General features: G+C 43.5%; 1 protein-coding gene across 1 annotated transcript; it reads right to left on the bottom strand.

Annotated features, from left to right (window-relative positions):
• Positions 1-5,617: 5,617 nt before the first annotated feature.
• Positions 5,618-24,043, bottom strand: LOC307240387 (protein yippee-like 1). The gene is made up of 5 exons (XM_080014165.1): positions 23,484-24,043; positions 14,856-15,096; positions 8,386-8,429; positions 8,164-8,272; positions 5,618-7,396 (listed from the first exon to the last, which is right to left on the bottom strand). The coding sequence occupies exons 2-5, from the start codon at positions 14,961-14,963 to the stop codon at positions 7,307-7,309; spliced, it is 351 nt and encodes a 116-aa protein (XP_079870291.1). The 5' UTR covers positions 14,964-15,096; positions 23,484-24,043; the 3' UTR covers positions 5,618-7,306.
• Positions 24,044-24,087: the final 44 nt, after the last annotated feature.

Genomic DNA, 24,087 nt, shown 5'->3' with positions numbered 1-24,087 from the left:
GACCTTCTTGCTGTGAGGCAGCAGTGTAATGCACTGTGCCACTGTGCCACATGAGAATGTGTCAATTACTAATCGGTCAAGCTGCACCAACTAACGAATGGTTACAAAGGTTAACCTCGGTTCTATGAATGAAGGTCAACACGCCACAGTGTAGGTCAGCCTCTCCAAGAGGGTGAGCTTTCCAGGAGACTGTATAACAAATTGGCCGCACTACTGGTGGACACACCATCACCAGCTATAAATATGGCTGCATGTCCGTGTGCACATTTTCTCTTGCCGACTGAAGCCCATAACATTTCAGAGTGATCAAGCCAAGTGGCGTGTTGACCGTCATTAATAGAACCAAGTTTACCCAATGTAATGGCAGCCAAATAGACCTTCGACGTTGACTCAACAAGCTCCATTTTGAAGAGGGACTGAAGAAACGATAGCACCACCGGGACGTCACTGACACTGGGTTCAATCTCCTGGAGGGGCAGCTCTCAGAGACATCCCTCACGCATGTGCCCAAAGATGGAGCTGTTGTGCTTTGCCGTGCAGAGATGGAGACCTCACACACCCCTGGCGGTTGATGTAGAACACCACCATAGAGCTGTCTGTCCAAATGACAATATGTTTCCCCTGTGCCATTGGAAGGAAAGCAGGGCACGAAACACCGCCTCCATTTTGAGTAGGTTCACGTGAACCCCATTCAACGAGGGCCCCCCACAGGTCCACGAAGGGGCTTTCCTCCTCAAAGACCTCCCCAGCCGGTCTTGGTTGGTCTGACAGTCCTCACACACACTTAGACTAACGTGACCCCTTCCTGGAAGCAAGGGGTTGAAAGCAACCAATCTGCCACAGAAAGGCAATCTTGGGTCAGACAAAGAAAGGCAGTCTTGGGTCAGAGGAAGTAGTCGCAGCCCATCCTCGTGTGGGCGCTCCTTTCTGTTTTGCGAACCACTGTCGCATGTGAAGCAACCCCAACAGCACAACCTGGGCAGCTGCAGCCATCAGGCAGAGCAGCTGCCCAGGTCTCACTTAACAGCAACCTGGTTCTCCACTGTGAACTTGGATAAGCTCTCTGTCAAAACATAGAGCTTGAGATCCTTTCTTGCCTCTCAGTAAGGTGGGAATAATGCCCCCAAAACGAGGGCATTGGGTATATTTGCAACAGTTATGGAGATCACACCCGGATCTGAGAGATCCATGGGTGGCGGGACGCTTGATTGGGGACTTAGGAAGAAGAATTCTCCATATCAGACCCTGAATGCCCCTCAGAGTCTGAGTGAAGGTCAGTTAACTCGTCCAAATTGTCCGATGCTGCAATAAACAGCTCACCAGGGCGACGAAGGGGGCCCCTGTGCCCCAAGTCGGGCACAGGGCACAGGGATACTCTGCTGGGCTGTCACAAGCCCCAGTAAGGTCTCCTGCATTGACTGCATAATAGCTGCTGCACGTCAACCTCCTCGTGTTTGCACTACCTGGCACGCCTCCCCCTCAGGGGCCTTTGCGCGCTTGAGTCCTCGCCCTCAGAACCCCGCCCTGGCAGAGTGGGACCTGGGCTAGGTGGGATGTCACCAGGATCAGAGCCATCCTGTAACCTGTCCACAAATTCAACCTCACCGCCACAGATTCAAACAGTGTACTGCCGGAATACGAAAGGGTGGAGTAGCCTACGGTATGTAATGGAAAAATATCGACCAAGATGATGAAACTGTCAAGCCCTCAGCCTCCCAGCGCCACTAGAGGCTGCTCTTTCCTCATCTGCTGCTCCTCCCTCCATCAAACTCCATTTACACCTGAGACTTATCATCATCAACCGCTGTATTTATTCTCCGGCTCCCCAGTTACTCATCGTCAACTAACTTACCCGATCTTTCCGTCCTGCTTCATCCAGCCAGTTCGCCATCCCTCCACCCGGAACCTGCTCCAACCCTCCTTCCCAGTCCTCACCGGTCCTATCCTGTCCAGCTCCACCTGGTCCGATAGTCCCACTGGCCCGGGCCCGTTCCAACCCGACCGGACCTCTCCTGTCGTCTCCGAATAAACCTCCTTCGTTTATTCGTTAACTCCTTCGTTTTACCCCTGTCTGCCTACTGTCTCTGAGTCATGCATTTGAGTCTCGATCGTAACAGAAACATATTGAAACTGCTGAAGCAATTGCAACTGGCTTTGTGACCTATTCATATGACTACACCCTCAGCAACTGCCTTTGTGACACCCTCACAGTCACGGTCCATGTGACCTACGTGATTAAAAACCCACCGAGCTGGCTGGTCCGGGGGGAGATGCTCTTTACTTTCCTATGTGCCGCCGATCGATCTTCTATGCAATAAACCTAGACTTAGTGACAGTTGTTGTACTCTCTGTTTAACCTGATCTATCTCACCCCACATAACTGAGTGGCTAGAATTTCCACCACAGGTAGCATTCACCCGTTTGGACGCAGAGACTCCTGTCAGATTCCATTTCTTAATATGACTTTTTTTTTTTATTATTATTTTATTTTAAATGACGGAGATCAAAGATTACTATATATAAGATAGGACATTTCAAATACAATACAATTATTAAGACCTGTTTATTTATTTATACATAAATCATTCAAAAATATGGCACTTTCATCAAAAAAGAGGACATTTTGGAATAACACAAATAAGAAAGAAAATATTAAAATACACATATTTGGCCACTGATTGTTTTTCAGTCTATATTACACAGTACCTCTTCCCATGGTGTCTGCCCACCCCCTTTACACACGTTATTCCACCTATAACCCCTTGATGGCGCTGCCAACTATATATCATCTCTGCTCTTTTTTCACCAGCATTATTTATAATATCCAACATGAACTTTCCCCTCAACTCAGATTAAATCTTCTCTCTTTACTATCTTTAGATAAAACCTGGCTTTGGCAATGAATGCAGAGGGCTTGCAATGTGATGGTGTCAACACATTTCCATCGGGCTATACATTTAATGTAAAGTGATTCAGGTAAATATGACATTTCAACACCCCTTTTCAGGCCACATTAATTTCTTCTTATGATAGCTGATATAGGCTATATGATATATATGTATATATACAGTATATATATATGATATATGGCAAGTGAATTGCAAAAGCCATCGCCTGATCTGTGTCAGTCTATGTGTCTTTGAGTGCTGTTCTCTGTGCGTGCGTGTGTGTGTGTGTGTGTGGTGGGGTCCTTTTACAGCATAATGAATGAGAGGCCGCGCTTTTACCATTTCCCAAAGGTGCAAACGTGTGTTGTGCCACTCCAAACCCTCCCGTTGCTCCGAAGCTCTACTCCATTATTCAGCGGGCTCGGGGGTCTGCAGGCCTCCTGCTGCCATCCCACTGAGCTGACAGGAAGGACAATGATGGCGGTGATTTGTGATTTCCTGCCCAGCGGGAGGTTCTCTTTGTTTAGTGAGGATCACACACATGTAAATACTGCCTACACCTTCATTACACACACACACACACACACACACACACACACACACACACACACACACACACACACGTTTTATTTTATGTGTTCCACCAACATGCAGTCCTCCCTCCCTCCTGGCGTTTTCCTTATTAGCTGATCAGTAAATAGCTCGGTGCAGATGGTGCGTTGCCTAAACACTGCGCCGGGGAAATTGGCTTTAACCCCCACATATTTGTCTTAGCGACCCCCCTACCCCACCCAACACAGTAGTGAGCAGGGGTTCCACACCCATTTACCCATTTAACCAATTACTGACCCTAATCTGGTTGTCCCTGTCTGTTTGAGTCCAGGGGAGATTGGAGAACAGCTGATCATTGTGTTTTTAATGTCGCTTTGGGTTTGAGGCCAAATATTATTTGAGGATGAGGTTCAAAAATGACTGTTCTAGAAACCTCTTTCCACCCTGAAATCCTTCTGTGAGAAATTCACGGTGGGTTCCTTATAAAATTACAAACAATTGCTGGTAGAGCTGTCCCCGTACGGGCAATTATATTTTATCGAGATTGAAATTCAAGTCCATAAATCCCCTCTCCTTTCAGCCATGACTTGCCTGGTAGATTTCTGGGTGGAGGCTGTATGCGTGTGTGAATACAGTAGTGTCATAGTGTTTCTGAAGCAGATGGCCCATTTGCCTCCTGACCACATAAGCCTTGCAGCTGGCCAGACCACAGCCAAAGCCTCTTGTCAGAATCAACTGTGTCAGTCGCAGTCAGACGACGCAGGTAATCCTTTGTCGGGCCCGACGTCAGAGGCGGCAGAACATTGCTGCGTTTGACAGAAATGTCCTGGAGCTACCAGGGCAACAGGTTTAATCCCCTGTAGAAACATATCCAAGTGGCCTTTGCATCCTCTGTCTGACGCAAAATGCATTTGCAAGCCAACGTTCCTTCTTTATTGGCCAATAAAAATACAACAGAATGTAATATTCTGTTGTTTTATGTTCATGTCACAATCCATCTGAAACCAGTGCAGATTACAGAAACCCTAATCCGGGGGAAACAAATAGTTGCATGTGTGCCCATGTCACAAAGTAAATTTGAGAGAGAGCGAGAGAGAGGGAGAGAGAGAGAGAGAGAGAGAGGGGCGTGTTCCCAATGGGATCTGCTGCATCAACTGTCTTATTAACTATTAGCCGGTGGGGTGTTACATTAATCTGTCTGAGGAGGCTAAACAGAAAGCCGGGCTTTGGCTTGGATGGTAACATTGCTCAGGTTCACAAGGGACCTTTGTCTGACAGAGGCAAAAAAAATTATGGGTTGGGTGGCTGGCATCCAGGAGAGAGGCACGGCTCTGTCCCTGGAAACCGCCATCACCACGCCTGCATCATTCACACATACGCTGTATTAATAGAAAATATATATTTGTATGACAGATTTAAGTACAGTCCCATGTTTTACATTCTGTTGTCATGCTTACGCCATAAGTGAGATTGTTCCTACAGGTGTCTCGACACATATTTGTTGTTACGCTATTTTCAATGCAGGCCTCGTTAGGGTGTTGGATCCCATCATTTGTGACTATACATCGCACAGCAACACTGAACACACAAAACTAAATGCAGGTTCTCACTTCGCTTAAATGCAATCCAATGGGGCAAAGTCCAATTTAAGACTAATTTTTGCAATTGTTGCAGTGCATCCATAGTGTAGTGTTGGCTACTTTGGGTTGCCAGCAGGAAGCGGCGCAACTTTCCATTTCTAGCCTCAAAAGTAGCAAACAAGAGCTGATTTGCGGAAGTATGGAACGCTGAGAAACCTGATAAAATGAATTGAGCATCCCATTTGTGAGTAGGAAATTCAACCTTTTCTTTAAGGCTTAAACAGTTTCCCCATTGGACTGCATTCAAGCAAAGTGAGAAGCTGCGGCAGAGTGATACGTTTCACAACAGTAAAGTGTTCAGCGAGGTTGTGCTCGGCCTGGATCAAAAAATAGCAAAGCCATCCTCCATCCCCCAGGGCTATACACTGCCACTCCACCTCAACGCTTTGACTCCTTTGACTATTTCATGGTTTTGCAGCAAACTGAGGCAGTTCTGTAAAGACGATTGCGTCCTGTCTGAGCTAACAGTTTCCTTCCGCTGGGGTTTTTGACAACGGGGAATTACGAAATAAAAAACATTTTGGCTTTTGCTTTAAATCAAATGGAAATCTTTATTGACTTCTCATATATTTCCAGCACTTACTTTCTTTACAAAATACATTGACTTTTTTTTTTTTTTACGTACATTCTTTTCTCGAGGTATAAAAAAGTAGGAAACCAAATCTGGCTGGAGGGAAGCCCCAGACAGACAGCAGAGCATACGCTAAAATCATGAGATGAATAAGTGAATAAAAAATAAAATGCTAAAAAAATGGCTATATTTACATAACGCAAAACAAAATCGATTCTATTGGTAAAAACTTTTTGTGTAAACAAAATGGAACAGAAAGGAAGGAGGACAAGTGTTCAAAGGAGGAAGTGGTGAGAAAGGCCGTGAAAGAGATTAAAATGAACGTTGCATGTTACAAAGAAAACTGAACTTACAGTATACTTGAGGTACTAAGATAGCGATGAGCGTCAGTATTTTTCCCCCTAAATATTCTTAAGTCCATTGAGAACATGACTACAACTACGTCATTGTGTGATACATCATTAAGTTAATGACTTTCTCACATCTGTCGCCAAAAAACGAGAAAGTCAAATTTTTGGTAGCACAAAAAAAACTTGGGTGTTGCTGTAGTGGTGAACGCTACACTCACCATTTCAAAAGCGAAACATTGAACCGGCAATGTGTGACGGAGAATGTCGACCTGGTACAGTATCTGTTTGAATGACAGCTGTTAAAATGAATGTGAACTTAAATCATTTGAATATTTCTATTTTTGTCGGATTATTTTTGTCCCAAGGTGAAACACATGGCTCATGCAATGTGGTTGCTAACGCTGATGCTACCATCTTCTTCACACTTTACTTTTGTCGTCATCGGTGTGCTGGTACATACGCCCAGTGATGTCATAACCCATTGGAAAAAGGTTGAGCCGTTTCTCCACTTTCGGAAGCCTTCTATTATTTGATGGTTTGATAGTTCTCTCGATATACTTTCCAAGGTACTTTTCCTCCACTTTGGCTCCTTGAGCGCGTCTACAAACATTCAAGGAACGCCAGTAACAGCACACGACAAAAAATAAAAAATAAAAAAGAAGAAATTCAGAAATTAAGGAATTACAGCTCGTTTTAGCCTTTCAGTTTGCTACAGTCGGACACTGCTGGGCGCTAACTAATAACTTGAAGCCAAGATAAAAAAAAAAGTGACCCCTTCAAATAAGACCCAATAAATTAACAATACACAAAAGAATAACTTAAAAAAACATGCGTGAATAAATAATAGAAGGCAAAAGCAAAGTAAGATAAGTATAAAAAAACAAACAATTGAGACATTTTTTTTTTTTTACAGTCTCACAGTCAAAGAGTTTCAGGTGAGGTTCAGTATAGTTTTTTGTGTTAAGATAATACAAAAAAAAATAAAAAGGTGCTAATTTGCAGGGTGAGCGAGGCTTCAGCCTTTCAGGTGACGGCGAGTCACCAGTGATTCGTTGGCTTCTTCCAAGGGCGTAGGGTTTTGAGTGTTAAGGTCAAAGAACCACGATCATCTGCAATGACTTGGAACCGTGTCAGTTTGACACAGCGGAGCCAACTGGAAGTATCGTTTGCTGATACCGCCTTCCCCCACTCAGCCACACATTTATGTGGACAGACAGACACACACACACACACACACACACACACACACACACACACACACACACACACACACACACACACACACACACACACACACACACACACTCATTCCCATCCATTGTCCTTTATCATGTGGGCCAGTTCTATGATGAACTTGCCCTCCTTGTACTTCTGGCTGCTTTCAAACGCATGCTCCTGCGGACAGGGAAGAAAGGGGGAGATCGACAGAAAAAGTAAAAGCAGAGAAAGAGAACAAAAAGGGGAAGAAAGAGCGAATTAACTCATATGAATGAATAAAGTGATATCCTATCTTATTTTATGACGAGTCGGTGTCCCATGCATCACACTACAATTTAGAGCGTCTACCCGCCATTCTTCTTCTCTGTCTAGTTTATCCAGAGGGTCCGTGATCAAAGCTATGATTCTTAAACCTCACCTGCTCGGCAATGAAACATATTCAATTCAATATCAATTTAAATCAATGTATTGAGCAGAGAAGGTATTACATTTTTGCTTACACTTGGACCTTCAACCTACCTGACTGATCCGACATTAAAAAGGGCTCTGAGAAAGAATGATAGGACTTGCTCATTGGATCCTGAATACCGTGCTGCTCAACGTGGTGGACTCTCACATATCGAGTATCGTGTGACACCCTAGCCAAGAAGAAACTGCAGTGTCAATTGGGCCTACCCTTTCATTTGGAAATCACGTTCTTCCAAAGGTGACGTCAAATGGCCCACTGGACGTACAGTGAATACCTTTCCCAGTGGAGATAATAGGGTCAGGAGAGTGATGGTTTGATTGACCAGACAAGGCACCTATAGAGTATACTCAAGATCTGTCCCAGGGGTTGTGCTTCTGCTTATAGGAACCTAGTGGTATATAAAGTTATACCAAGTGGGATGTGTGTATCTCTGGGTGATCGTCAAATGTTAATAAGCATCAACTACCAAACTCACATATTTCCATCCAAGGGTGGTTTTACAACTTTCGCAGTAGATGTCGGCTACGGCATGGAGTCCTGTCAGCAACAACCTCTCCTCCGCTGGCCCACAGCCCACATTTACCCTGAAAAAGAAGAAGAAAAAAAAAAACCGCTGGGCTGGGACTTCGCAAATGTAGTCCCAAAAATGCAGTGACAACACCAACAAACGTGTGTTTGCAGAAATCAGTACACTTACACTGAATTGAAGAGGTAAGCTCTGCCTTGACTTCCTTGGAATGACTGAGAGAAAGAGAGATAAGGATATGGGTGAAACCATTAAATCATTTATCCATTCTTGGTATAAATATTGGCTTTGTTAACCTGGGGCTCCAGTCAAGAGTTAATTAGTTCATCTCTAGCCAAAATAATCAATCAATCAAAACTTTATTGTCCCCAAGGAGAAATTTGTTTGGCAAGCAGAGAAGACGCCTCACAACAGCTGTACAACACAGATTTAAAAAAAATGTAAAATACACATAAAACACATAAAATGGAAAAGACTGTGAGGTGTATAAAAGGAATTAGAATGGCTAAAATTATAAGTCAACCACATTCAGTTATTTGGGGACAAAATTATTTTTTATCGATTTGACTTTACTATGGGAGCTCTGTATCGCCGTCCAGACGGCATCACATAAAACTCCATTCTATGAGGGTGGTCGGCACAGTTCAAGATGGCGTTGGCTCTCCTAAGCACCTGCTGCTTTAAAATCACAAGATAGCTGCATCGGGTAACTAAGCAATGATACAGTAAGATAAAACAGATTAGATAAAACTGTGTTTGCTACACAGATTAAAGGAATAAAGTTTGCATTACAAAAACAGATAATCTCACGATCTGTATTTTTTACAAAGCTAAGCTTGCTGTCGATAACAGTTCCCTGGTACCTGTAGCTATCCACCACCTCAATAACTTTCCCTTTGATTATGGTGTTATCAGGTGCCACTGGTAGCTTTCCATCCTGGGTTTATGAGACATTTAGCGTAAGGAAATTGTTGTCACACCAGGTGACAAAGTCATTGACAACTGGACCATGTTCCCTCTCGTCATCCTGCAGGAGACTAAGAAAAACTAGTGTCAGCAAATGTAACAAAAAACGTGTTTGTCATTCATTGTACTGTGACATTTGTGTATAAAATATGCAGCAAGGCCGAAAGAACCCAACCCTGGGGAGAACCAGTGGAAGACAAACCCTTCAAAGACTGAATATCATTCACCAGGACACGTTGAGACCTATTGGATAGAAAATTCTCCACTAACTAGCCCACAGTGTTGAGATCGAAACCAAACTGTGCCATCAGCTTCCCTGTTAAAAAGGTGGGGCTGAATAGTCTTAAAGGCAGAGCCTATAAACAAAAGCCTTGCATGGGTCTTTTGGCCCTCCAGGTGTTGATAAAGTAATTGGAATACATTGCCAGGCTGATGAGCGAATTGCAAAAAGTAGAATCTAACGTCTGTTCCATCAAAATATTTTCCTTGAACAGTTTCTCAAAAACACTCATGGCCAAAGAAGTGAGAGCCACTGGCCTCAAATCATTTAGTTCCTTGGGGACGTTTTTTTTGCAACGGGAACAACAGTAGTCCAAAGTTCCTCGGAACAGGACTTCCAGGATTGTCACACAAATTTGATCAGGACCTGAACTTTTCCTGGGGTTAGACCGTTTATCCTTTTCAGCAACATCCTGCATAGTAAGGCTATGGTGGGGGCTAAGGTAATCTTACAGACCTACTGTATGTCTTTACTAAAATAAAAGCGGAGGTAAAAATCATTGACTTCATCTGCAGTATCAGAATTAATTTATTCAATCCGATCGGTCGACTCCTTGACTGGTTGACATCATAGCCTCCCAAGCAGACCACTCATCTGGGCTTCAATTTTGTCCTTGTACTTTTGCTTTGCTTTTTGTAGATGAGACTTAGTTTATTTTCTAGTATCCCTCAAAGCAATCAGACTACCCTCCCTGAAAGCATTTTTCTTTTTGACCAGTGCTGACTGTGTCTTTAGAAATCCACAGTTTATTATTAGGTAATATTTTCATAATTCTTGTCAAAACAACCGGGTCATTGCAGAAGGAAACATACTTATCAGCCACAACATTAAAACCACCCAATAATAGGCGTTTTCGGACCAAACAATTCTAGGAACAGGGTCAGTCCCCCGAGAACTAAAAACCTTCAAGTGTAGGAAGTAGGAACGCTGAAGCCATTGGGGTTTCAGTATGAGTTCCATGCTCCGTGTTGTATTGGTTTGTAAACTTTAACTTATTTTGCCTTATCAGTCCACCAGAATCTGTTTCTGTTCAAATCTGAGGCGAGAAATAAGCAATCCAGTTGCTGGACATAATTTCAAATCTTGTTCCGACTTTCGTAGGGCAAGGGCTTGCATCGAGACACCGCACGGACGTTTATTAAAATTAAACAAATACATCTTTATTTTGGTTCATTATTTTTTTATTGCCGCAGAGTGTACCTCACCGACCAGAGCAATGTGACCCGGTTGGGGCGCACTGAGGACAGGCTGCCACAGTCGAGGGTCAGCCCGTGGTCTGGTTCAGTCGAGTCCGCGGCGAGGTCAGGGCAGAGGGGCGCTGTTTCTTTTGTTTTGGAAATAAACTGTGTGTAATAAAAGACATGTTTACTTTACATTCAGCGTCTTATTTTAGTCTTAGGTTGTTACCGTTTTACACGGGTTGCCTGTGCTGCATTGGCTCATGTATTTGACCAATCACCTTGCACTTAGGTCACTGGAAGTTCCTCTTTTGCAGGTTAGTCCCTGCCCTGGAGTAGGAACTAAAAAAGGGAGGGTTCCTCCAAACGTTCTTAGAACTATGAAAAAGGGTGTAGGCTATTTTGTAGGCCCCCCCGTGCCGCCAAAACAGCTCTAACTCATTGAGGCATGGGCTCCACAAGACCTCTGAAGGTGTCCTGCGGTATCTAGCACCAAGACATTAGAAGCAGATCCTTTAAGTCCTGTAATGCCATGGGCACACTACACGACTTTCAAATTCGTCAGATCGCTGTACTGTTTACACTACCAAACTTTCTGTCTTGCGATCGGGTATCTTGCAGTCTTGTGGTTTGCACACTGCATGACTGACAGGCTGTCACAAATTACAAGATCTTTCACCGGGAGGAATCCCAGACGAGTCTGTCGTGTCTCCAAATTTTGTTTTGTCACGAAAACACGCGCAAAAAGTGACACTGGGAATGACGCAATACCATGCGCGTGACAGGATTATTTATTTTTATTGTATTCTTGATCACTGTAAAAAGCAGAATTTAAAAAAGAAATATAATGTCACACTTGTAGGCATGTGCTGTTACATCACTATACACAGGAATGGAGCCCAGTCTTGCTATCAGGGGAGAGAGCAGTGACACCACAGCAGCTTTTCAAGACTCTTGAAGGCTAACTACCCCAATCTCCTGCAGCTGTGTCCTGGACTGCAAATGCTTCCTGGACTTTTGACGTTTGAATGATAGAGGTTATGTTGTTGGCTTTTTTTTTTTTTTTATTTCCCGGTTGTCCGTGCTGGCTATCCCCACCTGCAGATGGTGTTAAATCCACTCCCCACTACCACAGTCACAGCAGCTCCTATCAACACAATAAGCAAAATGATGATAAAGCATTAAAGCAACACAGTTTTACTATAGCTTGTGTATTTTCTCAGTGTTTGGACGGGTTTCTTGGCTTGTCTCATTTCCTCCCACCTCCAACAGACATGCAGGTTAGAATAACCGGAAATTGCCCCTCGGTGTGAATGCGTTTGACTCTGAGACGGACTGGCATCGCCCTCATCCTTTGCTCACGAAGCCGTAAATGATCTAGAGCTTGTCAGCGTGTCCGGCTGGGCAGACTTGCATGCTGAGAGTATATGTGTGTTCATGTGGGGAAAAAATATAATAGTTCCCCAACCGAGCAAAGGAACGGATTAAACTTGGGTTGGTCTGGGGCAACACAATGACCACCAGATGTTGCCACTTTCGATGAGAGGTTAGGAGCATGGAATTTCATTTTCATCACACACAGACTGCCTGCCAAAGTGACTGCCTGTTTGCCAAACTGTACTGAAGCCCTCCTTTGTATGTGCAATGTTGTGAGTGACGTGGAGGGACAATCACTGCAACCCACACTCCTGAATGAACACGTCTGTGTGTTCACATGCAGTGAAGCCTGGGCTGGACTTAACGCTGCTGGGACACCCTGAACTGAGCAAAGCAGCCACATAAACCATGTAGGCAAGACTTGACCTCTGTTTAATGTTAACAGAGCTTCCCTGCCTATTTCTGTAAGAATGAAACAGAGCACACAGAGACCTCAGTTAAGACTTCCATCACAATGAAAACATAAACAAATCCCTAGCAACAGGGAAGGAAATTACATTCATCTATCCATTCTGAAAAAAGAAATTGCATTCAAGGGTTGCATAAAGTGCTTGTCTATTGGAAGCCAACAAGGTTTGCATTAGGCTTTGGCAGAATGACACGAAATTAAAATGCTGACAGTAAAAAGGTAAGCCCTCCAAATTCTTCCAAAACCGAAAAATAAAAATTAGGCTTGGGCAGAATCGCAAATGAATCGGCAATCCCCTCCATCGACTGCCAATTGACATTAATGACAGACGATTGTGTTTTTTATCTGCCAGGACAAATCCGAGCATTGAAACGGTGTACCATGTCAGTGCAGTTCATGGCGTTCTGAAACCGATCACGGAGAGGAGGAGAGGGGGCGGGGGGAGAGAGCCCCTCTCTTCCTCTCCCCTCTCCGCTCAGAGCAGTTTTGAGCCCCTTTCACACATTGTTCCAGGTAAATTACAGGGATAAGCTTTCTGGCACCGCTAGTGAGTTTCACTATTCCCACATGCAGCTACATTCTGGAACATTTCAGTCTTGCGGCATTTCACACATGCCATGATAATGCCGGAATGGATGGCGCAAGGAAGAGTCCAACAGAAGTCACTCCGTGCGGTCCCGGCCCACACCGGTGAGCGACAGACGAGCAGCAGCACACGCAGCTCATTTACTTGCGCGAATAAAGAGGCTGTATGTGGACGTCCCACGCAAATAAAAAATATGCCTGTCAAATAAATAAACAAGGCAATAAATATATAAATAAATGTCAATATAAATGAGTAAATATATGCGCGACGGACCAGGCGGAGGCGGTGATGCACTCCAGCCCATCAACCAGTGCTGGCTGAGGTGGGGGGATCTTTCATTCCGATTCATGGGATCTTTCATCACTTTCAATGCGCCGCGGGGTTTTGTGTGACCCTCCTGTCTATTTATGCGCCAATATCCGCAGTGGAAAAGAGGTATCACACAATAGGGGCGGAGTTTTTTTTAAATTTCGCCTCCAGACAGCAGTGCGCAAGCCAGTTCCCCACTCCCATGACGGTTTTCCTCAGATTTTATTTTAGATCCATTTATTTCCGTTTGTTTCCTACATGTATGAAACAATGTTTTTTAAAACACAATTATGTCAAGGGACTGTTCCGTTCCGTCCCGTTACAAAAAAACCTTGTGTGTCCCTACTGTCCAATGCAGCGTCATGCACGTCTCCCCATTGCTTTCCATTCCTAACTTAATATTGTAGAAACTAAATGTTTTTGTGTAAATACTTTACTTGTAAATAATCCTGTACTTCTGTAAAGGGGAAACTGCATTTGCCCCATTACTTCGCTGACCCCCAGCGATCGCAGGTTGGAATTTTGCACGATCGCCCAAGCCTTAGTTTTAATCAAATGCAAAATGAATGTTGAATCCATCCTACATTTCTAAACCATACAAAACACACACACAAAAAGCCAAGTTCAACTGAGACAATTTAGAACAGGTTTTTTACAAGAAATGGTGTAACATTATTAGAAGTGACGATTTCGTACAAAGCTCTTTTGTAAGGAAACCCTGACAGTCACATTGATGGAGCACTAATGAATGTGATGACAAAATATGACGCTGGGTTTGAAACACCCAAATACTGCTGGTAAACAAACCTTTGCAAAGTGCTCTAACATCAAGACATCAAGAAAAATACATAGAAATGAGGATTAGGCCAAAAGGCCACACGGATTAGGCCGAAATAACCCCACTGAGGGAGAAGGGTTTATGGGCATGGCTTGTGTGCGACAGCTGCTTGATGCCTAGTTGAGCAGCATGATTGTCTTTCATTTGCCTCACAAGACGGTACGCATCTGTTGCCTTAGACGCATTTAGTGTATACGCTAGTGCAGTAGCACATTTCCCCCCACTGAACACCAAAAGCAAATCAAAAAAAATACACTGCTACACTATAGGTATGCGCCTTCCCAAGCTGTCTGTTGGCTCAGTGAATTTGCAGAGTTTATAAGATGTGTGAATGTCCCACAATACCTTTGCATTGGTAAAGCATCACATAATAACATGCTATTGACAAAGTTGAATACGAATGGCTCATAATGACACAAGATGAAAAATAATTAGCACAAAAATCTGACTGGATGGGAGCATCTCCCAGCATGCAATTATATGGGAGCATGAAATTCAAATAATGCAATTGTGTGGCACCAAAATGATACCACAGGAACCGCTGGATACTATGGAACTGGCCTCAAGCCCATTAATTAGAACAAACAACTGAACTAGCTGTGTTCATAATGCAGGTCAGTGGGCAGAGATAGGTATACCTTGGAGATGAGCTCATCATGGTTAGCCAGGTGGGCACGACAGTGGATGCAGCTGTAGGTGCGGTGGCAGTTGGGCAGGTAGGCCTGGAAGGTCTTGGAGCGTGTCATGTCAACAGTTGCAGGGCAGAGTGGACTGGCACTGTTACTGAACTGCCTTGCTGGGTGGTGAAGAAGAGCTGTCCCTACCCTGTTTGTCTCACAGGGGTAAGACCAAGGAAAGGACCAGGTAGGAGGGGCACACCTGAAACGACACATGGAGCTTTAGCCCTTGAGCCAAAGGATGTAGCCTATGCCAATTGCTGCCGCTAAACAGGTTCTGCTTGGTCCTATAAAATGTAGGATTAATGCAAGATTGAAGATTTGGCTAGAATAGCAGTTATTAACAGGCCTTTGCAAATTATTGTATAGCGATGTGAGTTGGGTATCTTACTTAAGGTCTTAAAGGCAACTCATTATTAGGACAAGTAGTGGGTGATGGGAGTCTGTTTATGATACTGATCATATCAAAGACCTTTAACAGCCTGAAGATCACACGTGTCACACCTTGGAGTGTCTATTAGAACTGGGACATTTCAAGTTAAAATTATTCTTCATTTCTATGTTAAGCTGAAGCTAGTCAACTCATTGCTACTCAGTAGATGATCCCGTCTTTGAGTTAAATTGAGTACATCAGTTAAATTAAAAGTATTATTCTACACAGTGATTTTTACCATTCTCATTGATCTTTGACTAAGACAATGACCAGACAGATGACATTGTAGGATTAACAAGTCTCAAAGACAGCTTTGCCCTAGGCTACCATCACCATAGGGGATGGTAGCTCAGGCGGTAGAGCTGTTGGTCTAGTGATCTAAAGGTTGCTGGTTTGATCCCAGGCTCCTCCTGCTAGCATGCGGTAGTGTCCTTGAGCAAGACACTTAACCCCTAATTGCTCCTGATGGCTGCGTCCGTCGGTGTCTGAACAATTGTAAGTCGCTTTGGATAAAAGCGTCTGCTAAATGACTAGATGTAAATGTAGGTTCTCAAATACTGTATGTGTGATGAAGTGTCTTTTTAAGGCCAAAGTAAAGAGTGGGTAAAGCAGTGAGAATTGTCTGTATTTTACAATTGACTGGACAGGGTAGTGTGCAAACTGGAAAACATTGTGGGCTTTTCTACAGCATTGTACTTCCACACTACAGTTTGTTTTCATACAGCTACTTGCTGTATGAAAACGCATTGCATCCATTATCAATGACACCAGCTTAACATTCATGTTTCATTGGTATTGATAGCTGAAATGACAATTACAGATAAAAAATTGTCCAAATATTCACAGAATTTGGCAGGAAAGGATAAACTAACAGTTGTAGCTCAACACTGAGCACTGTTATACCTCTTTTCCACTGCATGAAAAACCTCCTAACATCTGGCTTTTCCCTTTAGTGGGAAAGGTTACACACAGCATTCAGTCCCGGGACAAATTACCCTGTAATAGTCACAGGTCTTTATCGGCTCCAGCTCTGATTGGCAGTGATGGAAACATGACACCCGAGTAGACACACAAATTTTCGCTCCTTTACCAGCGCGATGCGACAAGCGCTGAAGTTCACACCAGAAACAAAAAGCAAGGCATACTTGTTCACTGGCAATGGGAACGTGCCAATCGCGCATTTTTAGCAGGTTTACAGCCTTTTGAAAGAATCTGCGTATACACGCAAATTTTGGTGTAAAATTGGTATTGGGGATCTTGGTGCAGAATGAGGCAAAATTGAGGACAAGGTGCTGAAATTGAGGTCATCATGCTGTCTACTAGGGCTGCCCCCTGAAAGTTGACGAATCATCGAATCATCATTCGGAAACCCGTCAGTTGACTGAGATTCTTCAAGTCAAGCATTGCTTTTATTTGGCAGTCAATGTGCATTACAATAACCGGAAAAAAATATAGAAGCTTACAATATGCACAAGGATAGCATTTCATTGAGGAATAAATAAATAGAAAATCCATATTCAAAATTTTCCCTATACCGTTCGCAGTACCAGCAGTAACATCAGACCTTATCGATACTACAGCGTTCAATGATTTAGCCCCGGGGTACAGTACCCAACCCTAGGCATGAGTGATCGCTCATGCACCGTTCCTTCTGGCCCCCCCCTCGCCGAAAAGTGGAATATTCGCATTGAACAGCCGAATCCGTCGGGTACAGCCCTACTGCCTACAATGTCAACAAACAGAAGAAAGGAAGAAAAGGAAGACTATTACAACAGAGGAGGGGGATTGTAGGCAGATGTGGAGGTTGGCATTGCATCGAATGTCTCGCCTGCCTGAGTACACTGTCTTATCCAACTTGGGACTCCATGTGGTTTCTCCATGTGTGCTGTGCTCTTGCAAAGTCTATGTAGAGAGGAGTCTCCATACTAAAAGGAAATATTGTCGAGGAGGAATTATTCAACAGCGGAGTTCAGTCATGCTGAGGGCTCGCTAAATTTCATTGACAAACCTATACAGAGTGCTAAGTGATTTTTATGTTGTACACAGAACCATCTGAACAAGAAGCAACTCAGGCACGCCTGCATGTGTGACTCGACAACACCCCACCATTATGAAGGGCAAAACTCCCTGCCATTATGGCATGTAGTGTATTACATGCACACATTATGGGTTGCTACTGTGGGCCCATTTAGTGTAGTGAATGCATTGAGACAGAACAAAGCAATAAAGTGATTAAAATGTTATGAATTAGGATTAACTTAGATTAAACCAATTAAGTTAGGTGTTTCTTATGTAATAGATTAACTATATGTATTTTTTCTTTTCTTTCAGGTGTGCTGATTTCCCTCTGACTGTACTGCTCCATTCTTTCGGCTCCGGTGGTAAGATGTTAAAGTGTTGATGGTACTTGTATGGTACAAAGTTGATGACCATTTATTTTTGTTTTCTCTGTATTCAAACTGAGGAGACTGGCTGAACACTATTGATGAAGCTGGTTTAGTTGGAGGCTCTTTAATATTGTTAAAACCATTACAGTGAAGAAAGAAGTTAAGACAACTATTCAAAATGCCATTTTCTAGTGAAAGCCAGCAGACTGACAAGAAACTACCCCTGATCACCGCTGACCTACAAGAAAGGCCTGACTCTTATCCCAGTTCACTTTAGCTGGCGATGGTCCCCCCATGCTCCACCTAGCTAGAAACTTCAGTAATAAACAATTCCCTGGGTCCTTATGGAGAAGTTAATGTCATTGTCATAAGCAGACATTGTTAATGGGAGGTTCTGAGGTCATTTAGGGAGAGAGCAGAGTTTCCGTTAGAAAAAATTGGTGCCGGTTCACGTCCGCCGATTTCAATGTCCTAGACAAATGAGAAAGATTCCGCTCAAATATTAACTGTGTTTATTGAGCTTAAAAACAATTGACAAGTAGGCGATATAAAGAATGAAATCATGAAAGCATGTAGATTTATAATTTTTATTTAATATTTTAAATTAATAAGTTCCATCAGTTAACGGCATTTTAAAAATAAAAAATAAATAAATATTAGTAATATTACTACTTGAAATCAAATAATTTCTGTTTGTGAACAATAGTTAACAAGTGCAGTTGCTTTAATTAACATTTCACTTCGATCAAATTTTGATAAAATCAAAAACAAAATAAATATGGCAAGTAGGTCTAAATAAATAAAGTTTGTAGTGTCCGTCTTTATCGGCACGTCTCAGCTACATATTTATATTTAAATATCCATAACACAATGGATATTTAGCATCTGCTTTGGGTCGGAACTTAAAAAATAAAATAAAAATAAAAAACAACTATGGATGTATGTGGCCCTGGGGTCAACATACATCCTCTTTCTGCTTCTCCTCCGAGATCATCAAACTGATTGGCTGTCCGTTGCCACTTGCTGAATGAGGAAATGAACAGATCTGCGGAATCTTTATCATAAAAATCCTCAAATTATCGGATAACCGAAACACAAGGAGAGAGAGCACAATCACCGTTTTTACACCAAAATAAGCCTATATGCAGGTTTTTTTTTTTAAGTGGGTAACACTCCTTCAGTCACTCTCTCCCCCCCCCCCAGCCGCCACCAAAATAGAATTGAATTCTGTGGAATCACTGAACCCATGACTATTGCAGGGTCATTTGTCCTGGGACTGAACGCCCAGGAACGCCAGGTGTAACCTTTCCCACTGAAAAGAAAAGCCAGCGGGTGTTAGCAGGTTTTTTGTGCGGTAAAAAAAGAGGCATAGGTAACTGCCGTCGACACAGAAAGCTGCAGAAAAAGAGGGCAATTTCTGCTTTAACGGGAATTGGTCACTCATTCCTACCCTCTTTGAACATGCACCAAAGGCTTAAATGTTCAAAACGAAAAATGAAAAACATAATCCACAAGATCAAAGTCTTCTTGGTCAAGGGATAAAATATTAATTTTCAAAGGATAAAAATTCCAGATCAAATAAATCCGATTTTTTAATGTCTTCCTTTAAATCAGATTTTTTTTTATGTCTTCCTTTAGGCTATTTTATCAGGCCTTGGACAACACTTGATAGTCTGTGCGGAACCAGCCTCCAGTTTTTTCAGTCATGCTAAATCTTCTTTTCTGGGAAGAAGAAAAGGAAGTTGGCAGTGAATACCCATGATGACAAGCTGAACCTCATGGAAATCTGCCTCAAAGCACTCCGAAATGTTAGTGTGCTGATAGGAGAGTTTTTCCTGGAGCAAGACCAGAGGCCGGCTGCTCTGGTCAGCTCTTCCAAAGTAAGCTCACAGTCCAGGGCAGCTGCAGTCTTGAGGCAGCTCCTTCAGAAGCTCTGCAGCAAATTGATGAATGGCAGTAAATTTATTTTCCTGTGGCTACAGATCCTTTACGTCAAAATGGAGCTTGGTGCATCCATATCTCTAATGCTTGTAAAATGGGCTGGAAGTAAGGAAGTGTATTAGTGGCAAATGACCCACATTTACACTTTATCCACCTCCTGCCATTGATTCGAAGACCCAAACTCAGCTATTTAATCTCCACCACTCCCCAAAACATACAGAAATCTCACAGAGGAAGCCATGTAGCAGTTTAAGATTAAAATGCCAATACGATCAAAATCTGATCAGCATTTCACAAACTCAGAAGTAGATAAAAAGTCAAGAGAGACAAATAATAAAGAAGTAAACAGTATATTGTTTTATTCTCGCTGTTTGTGGAGTGTGAGTGTTTGGACTGTGGCCAAAAGAGACATCGTAAACTACTGTATGTTTCCTCTGCGAGTAGATCCAAACAGAACCCTGGTGTGGAACTTAGCAATCTGAGGAACTGCCTTTTATCACCAGGTGCTGCATCCCTTTAAACTGTGGAGAACGACCTACATCCACTGAGAGGAACATTCCCTGCCATTCCCCCTTTCTCCACTACCACTGAACTGAAATAAAACTACAGCCATTACTGCATCCCAACAAAATTGTTTCCTTCCACCGACAGTCTAGCGAGGTATAAGAACATGACAATAATCAATAGATAACTAATAGCAGTGTAACAACACACATATTTATAATAAACCATTCGGTACAGGACTGAAGGCTTGGTGCAGCCTACGACCCAAATATTTACAGCAATGCCTTGCGTCACAGTGTCAGTGTGTTTTCAAAGTGTTTTCGCAGACATACACCACTTAAGTTCACAGCTCGAGCTCTGCTCGCAGTGAAAATGTGACACAATTTATTCCAATTTTCTGCCTGCTAGCAGGGCAGGAATATCTGTTCTTAGGTACGTTTCCAGAATTTATCAACACTGCAGCCAAAGTCCGACAACGGGGCTCAACAGTTACTTCTAAAAGCAAAGGGATTACTGATGATTACTAATGAAATGGATCACTATGTCACTTTAGATGAGTAAAACAAAGTAAAACAAACACTTCACTTCTCAAAAAAAATTGTAAATTGATTTGTTACATCCCTATGAGCCAGTCTCATCAGTATGTTGAACAAAAACAAGAAACATTATGAGGACATTATGCCAGTAAAAGGTGCACTGTGGATTGGACATAGATTGTATGTTTACACAGTTTAATTGTGCTCAGGTATGTCTCTTGAAATACGTATCAAAATGTTTCAATACAAATGTATTTTCTTGCATTTACTTTTTTTTTTTATCCTGCCGTCCAATCAAACTGAACTTAATGTAGCTAACATGATTGTACACCGCAAAATCACCATCCCATAACCTAGACTGTGCAGTTGAACCAAGATAAACGGTCCGCGCCATACAATCTGCTTGCTGAGTCAGGGCACCAAGTGGAACTAGCTGGCACTATATAGAGGGAGGAGGGGATAGGGGGTGCTCTGAATAGAAGTGCTGAGGTAAGAACATTATGGGGAGCATTGGGGCACAAGGGTCAGCCACGTGGAACTAACTCCAAAAGACAAGGGAGAATGCTGCTAGTGGTGATGTGTTTGTCTCCATGCTTCGACTGTGCTGAGTGACAATTACACGCGGAATTAAAACTGTGCCTGAGGAGTGTGTGGTTTTCGTAGGAGTATTGCATCAAATCACTGAACCACATTCAAGGCATATCGTGGCAATTTAAACCAAATAGACTGAGCCTGTCTGACTGGGACAGCGTGCACTTAAATCAGCTTTGGCTCAGAACTCTTTGCACTGACTAAGGGTTCATGTAAGACCTTGGTAGGCAAGGAGAACACCTGTTGGTTAACCATGGCCAAGCTCCGACAAAAGAACAATCAATGATTACTTACTTCTTACTTCTTTCTGAAAAATCCTGAACGCTTCTTTAATGTTCAAATTTATTTCGTTTAGAATTACCAATATGGCGGAATCAGAAGGTGAATCGCTAGAATTATATAAACTATATGCAAAGTTATTCAACAATATTTCAATAGTCAGAACTTAAGTTTAATTTGGAACAACCTGAAGAGATTCAACTTGACCGAGAATCTAATGAGATGCTATTGGCAGCAGTGTGACTCAGTAGTGAGAGTGGGTCATCTGGTAATTGGAGGACTGCTGGTTCAATCCCCAGAAGTGTCCTTGAGCAAGACACTACTGTAAATCTAGCGCATGAAACTGGCGCCTTGGATGGCTGCCTCTGGGATCGGTCGCTGTATTCCCCCCCTGGAAAAAAAAAAAGTGTTACCTTATAACAAGTTGGTGTGTATGTGTGTCCCGATCCTGACTTGCCTCTATGCTTTAATTGACTATTTAGCCAAGATGTCCATACTGAGGCGTGTTCACAGATGAGACTCCACCGGCAATTGACCAATTACTTTTTATTCATAAATCTCATGGCTCAAAAGTAACCAAGCTGACGACAGATTTAAAGAGTTCAACAGAAGACAAATTTTAAACTGAAGCCATTGTTTTCGCCGTTAAATTGGTGTGGCCCGATTTCGGCACCCACAATTTTCAATGGTGATTTTATAACCCAAGCCTTTTTTTGAACTGTTAAAGGTGACCACTTAAGTACACAGAATGTAAAATGCATGCTTACGCTATCCATTATGGAAAAAGGCTGGATCATTTGGCACTGTTTGGTCTGTATGTGTGTGTGTGTGTGTCAAAAAAACACTAAACCATGTGCTTGGCCCAAAATATCTTTGCCAAGGGCGAACCCTCACCAACACACGCTTCATTGTTTCGCTGGCTGAGCAGCATCAATCAAACCCAGAGCGCGTCTAAATGAGTCCTGAGCAACCGTTTCATGGCTCCTGGACCCCAAATCCTGCAAGAACATACAACTGTGCATTGCAGTGTGACAGGTAATCCTGGATGGATGGTAGTTTTGCCTAGCATTTAATAACGTGTTACTATAGAATTGGGTTAGCTGTGTAACGTTGAAATAATAACAGAGTGTAACTTGATAGCTTTTATACGGGCACGTCCTCTCCCCGGCTCTCCACCCGGAGACCATCTAACCCCATGTTGCTAAGGTACGCTGCCTCACACAGCAGGGCTTACGAGCGCGAAGCGGCTCGTCCATCCAGGCCTGCCTGGGTAAAAGAAAGAAAAAAGAAAGAAGCCAACAAACAAATAAAAACAACGAGCCGTGTGGCAATGCGGATGCTGGACGTGTGCGAGCGGACTTGACGCTCGAATCCTTAAAGTCGTACAGATCACACGGCCATATACACCGCCTCTAAATCAACACCTCCAGCGGGACGCAAACTGGGTTTTGTTTCGCTTGAACACAACAACACTGTGTCAGGCAGAGAGGTGGCGTAACGAAAAGCAGAAGCACCTTGCGTAGCTTTCCAAAGGGAAGTGCAGACGTTCCGAATTGGCATTGCGAGAAGACAACAAACACTTAACAGAAGTAGACTCCTTTCCTTCAATGGGGTTATATGAGACAACTCTTTAATCGCAGCCTTGTCAACATGCGTTCATTCTGAGGGTACAATAAAGAATGATAATTTTTGCACCACAGAAATACAAATATATATATATATATATATATATATATATATATATATATGTATATGCAACGCACAGGACACACACGTACAGACACAAGCCTGACTGTCCACGCTCTCCGCTTCGAGTTTCGTCAACTTATTCTCCCGCCAGTGACGCAGTGTTCACCCGAACTGAATAAATATGACGCCCCGACGCTGTCTTGTCTGGGGAAAAAAAATAGATAATTACTTTGGTCAGCTGGTTACGCGTTGCATGCTGTCCGCGCGGTCCGTCCAGGTTCGACTTCGTCCGCTGGCGACGAGCGGCGGAGCTCCATCGGACGCCGCGTCCGTCCGCCTGGCGTCGCTGCGCGGAGTTGGCTTTCCGCGGTGTGACGTCACGGCGCGGACAGGCCTCCCGGCCGACCGGGGAGCCGGGCCCGGCGTGGCAACGCTGCCCCGATTGGCGGAGACGCGGAGAGAAGCGGCCCAATCACGTCGCGCTGTGGCTCATATTGCCACGCTGTCCCGCGGACGCCGCGGCTTTCGTCGGTCGACTCCGCGCCCGGAGACACAGGGGTCGGCGGTCACGCGTTAAATGTGTCGCGCCGTTGGTGGATTTTCGTTAACTCTGACCAAAGCGACCCGCCCCGGCCGCCCGACTTCGAATTCCGAGTTAAAGGCCGTTCCTTTTTTTTTTTTTTTTTTGTTCGTTTGTTTTTTACTTTTCCAAGTAGGTTTGATTTTTCCGAGTTCCAACTTCAACGGAATGCAGCATCCTGCCACGCGGATCCTGAGACGTCGTACGCGTGGTTCAGACGGACACCGCGCTGGGGGCCCCCCGGTGTCTTAGA

Source organism: Zeus faber (genome assembly GCF_960531495.2).
Source record: "Zeus faber genome assembly, chromosome: 14".
NCBI lineage: Eukaryota > Metazoa > Chordata > Actinopteri > Zeiformes > Zeidae > Zeus > Zeus faber.
The sequence above is the reverse complement of the archived record's forward strand: the minus strand, read 5'-3'. Positions and strand labels throughout refer to the sequence as shown.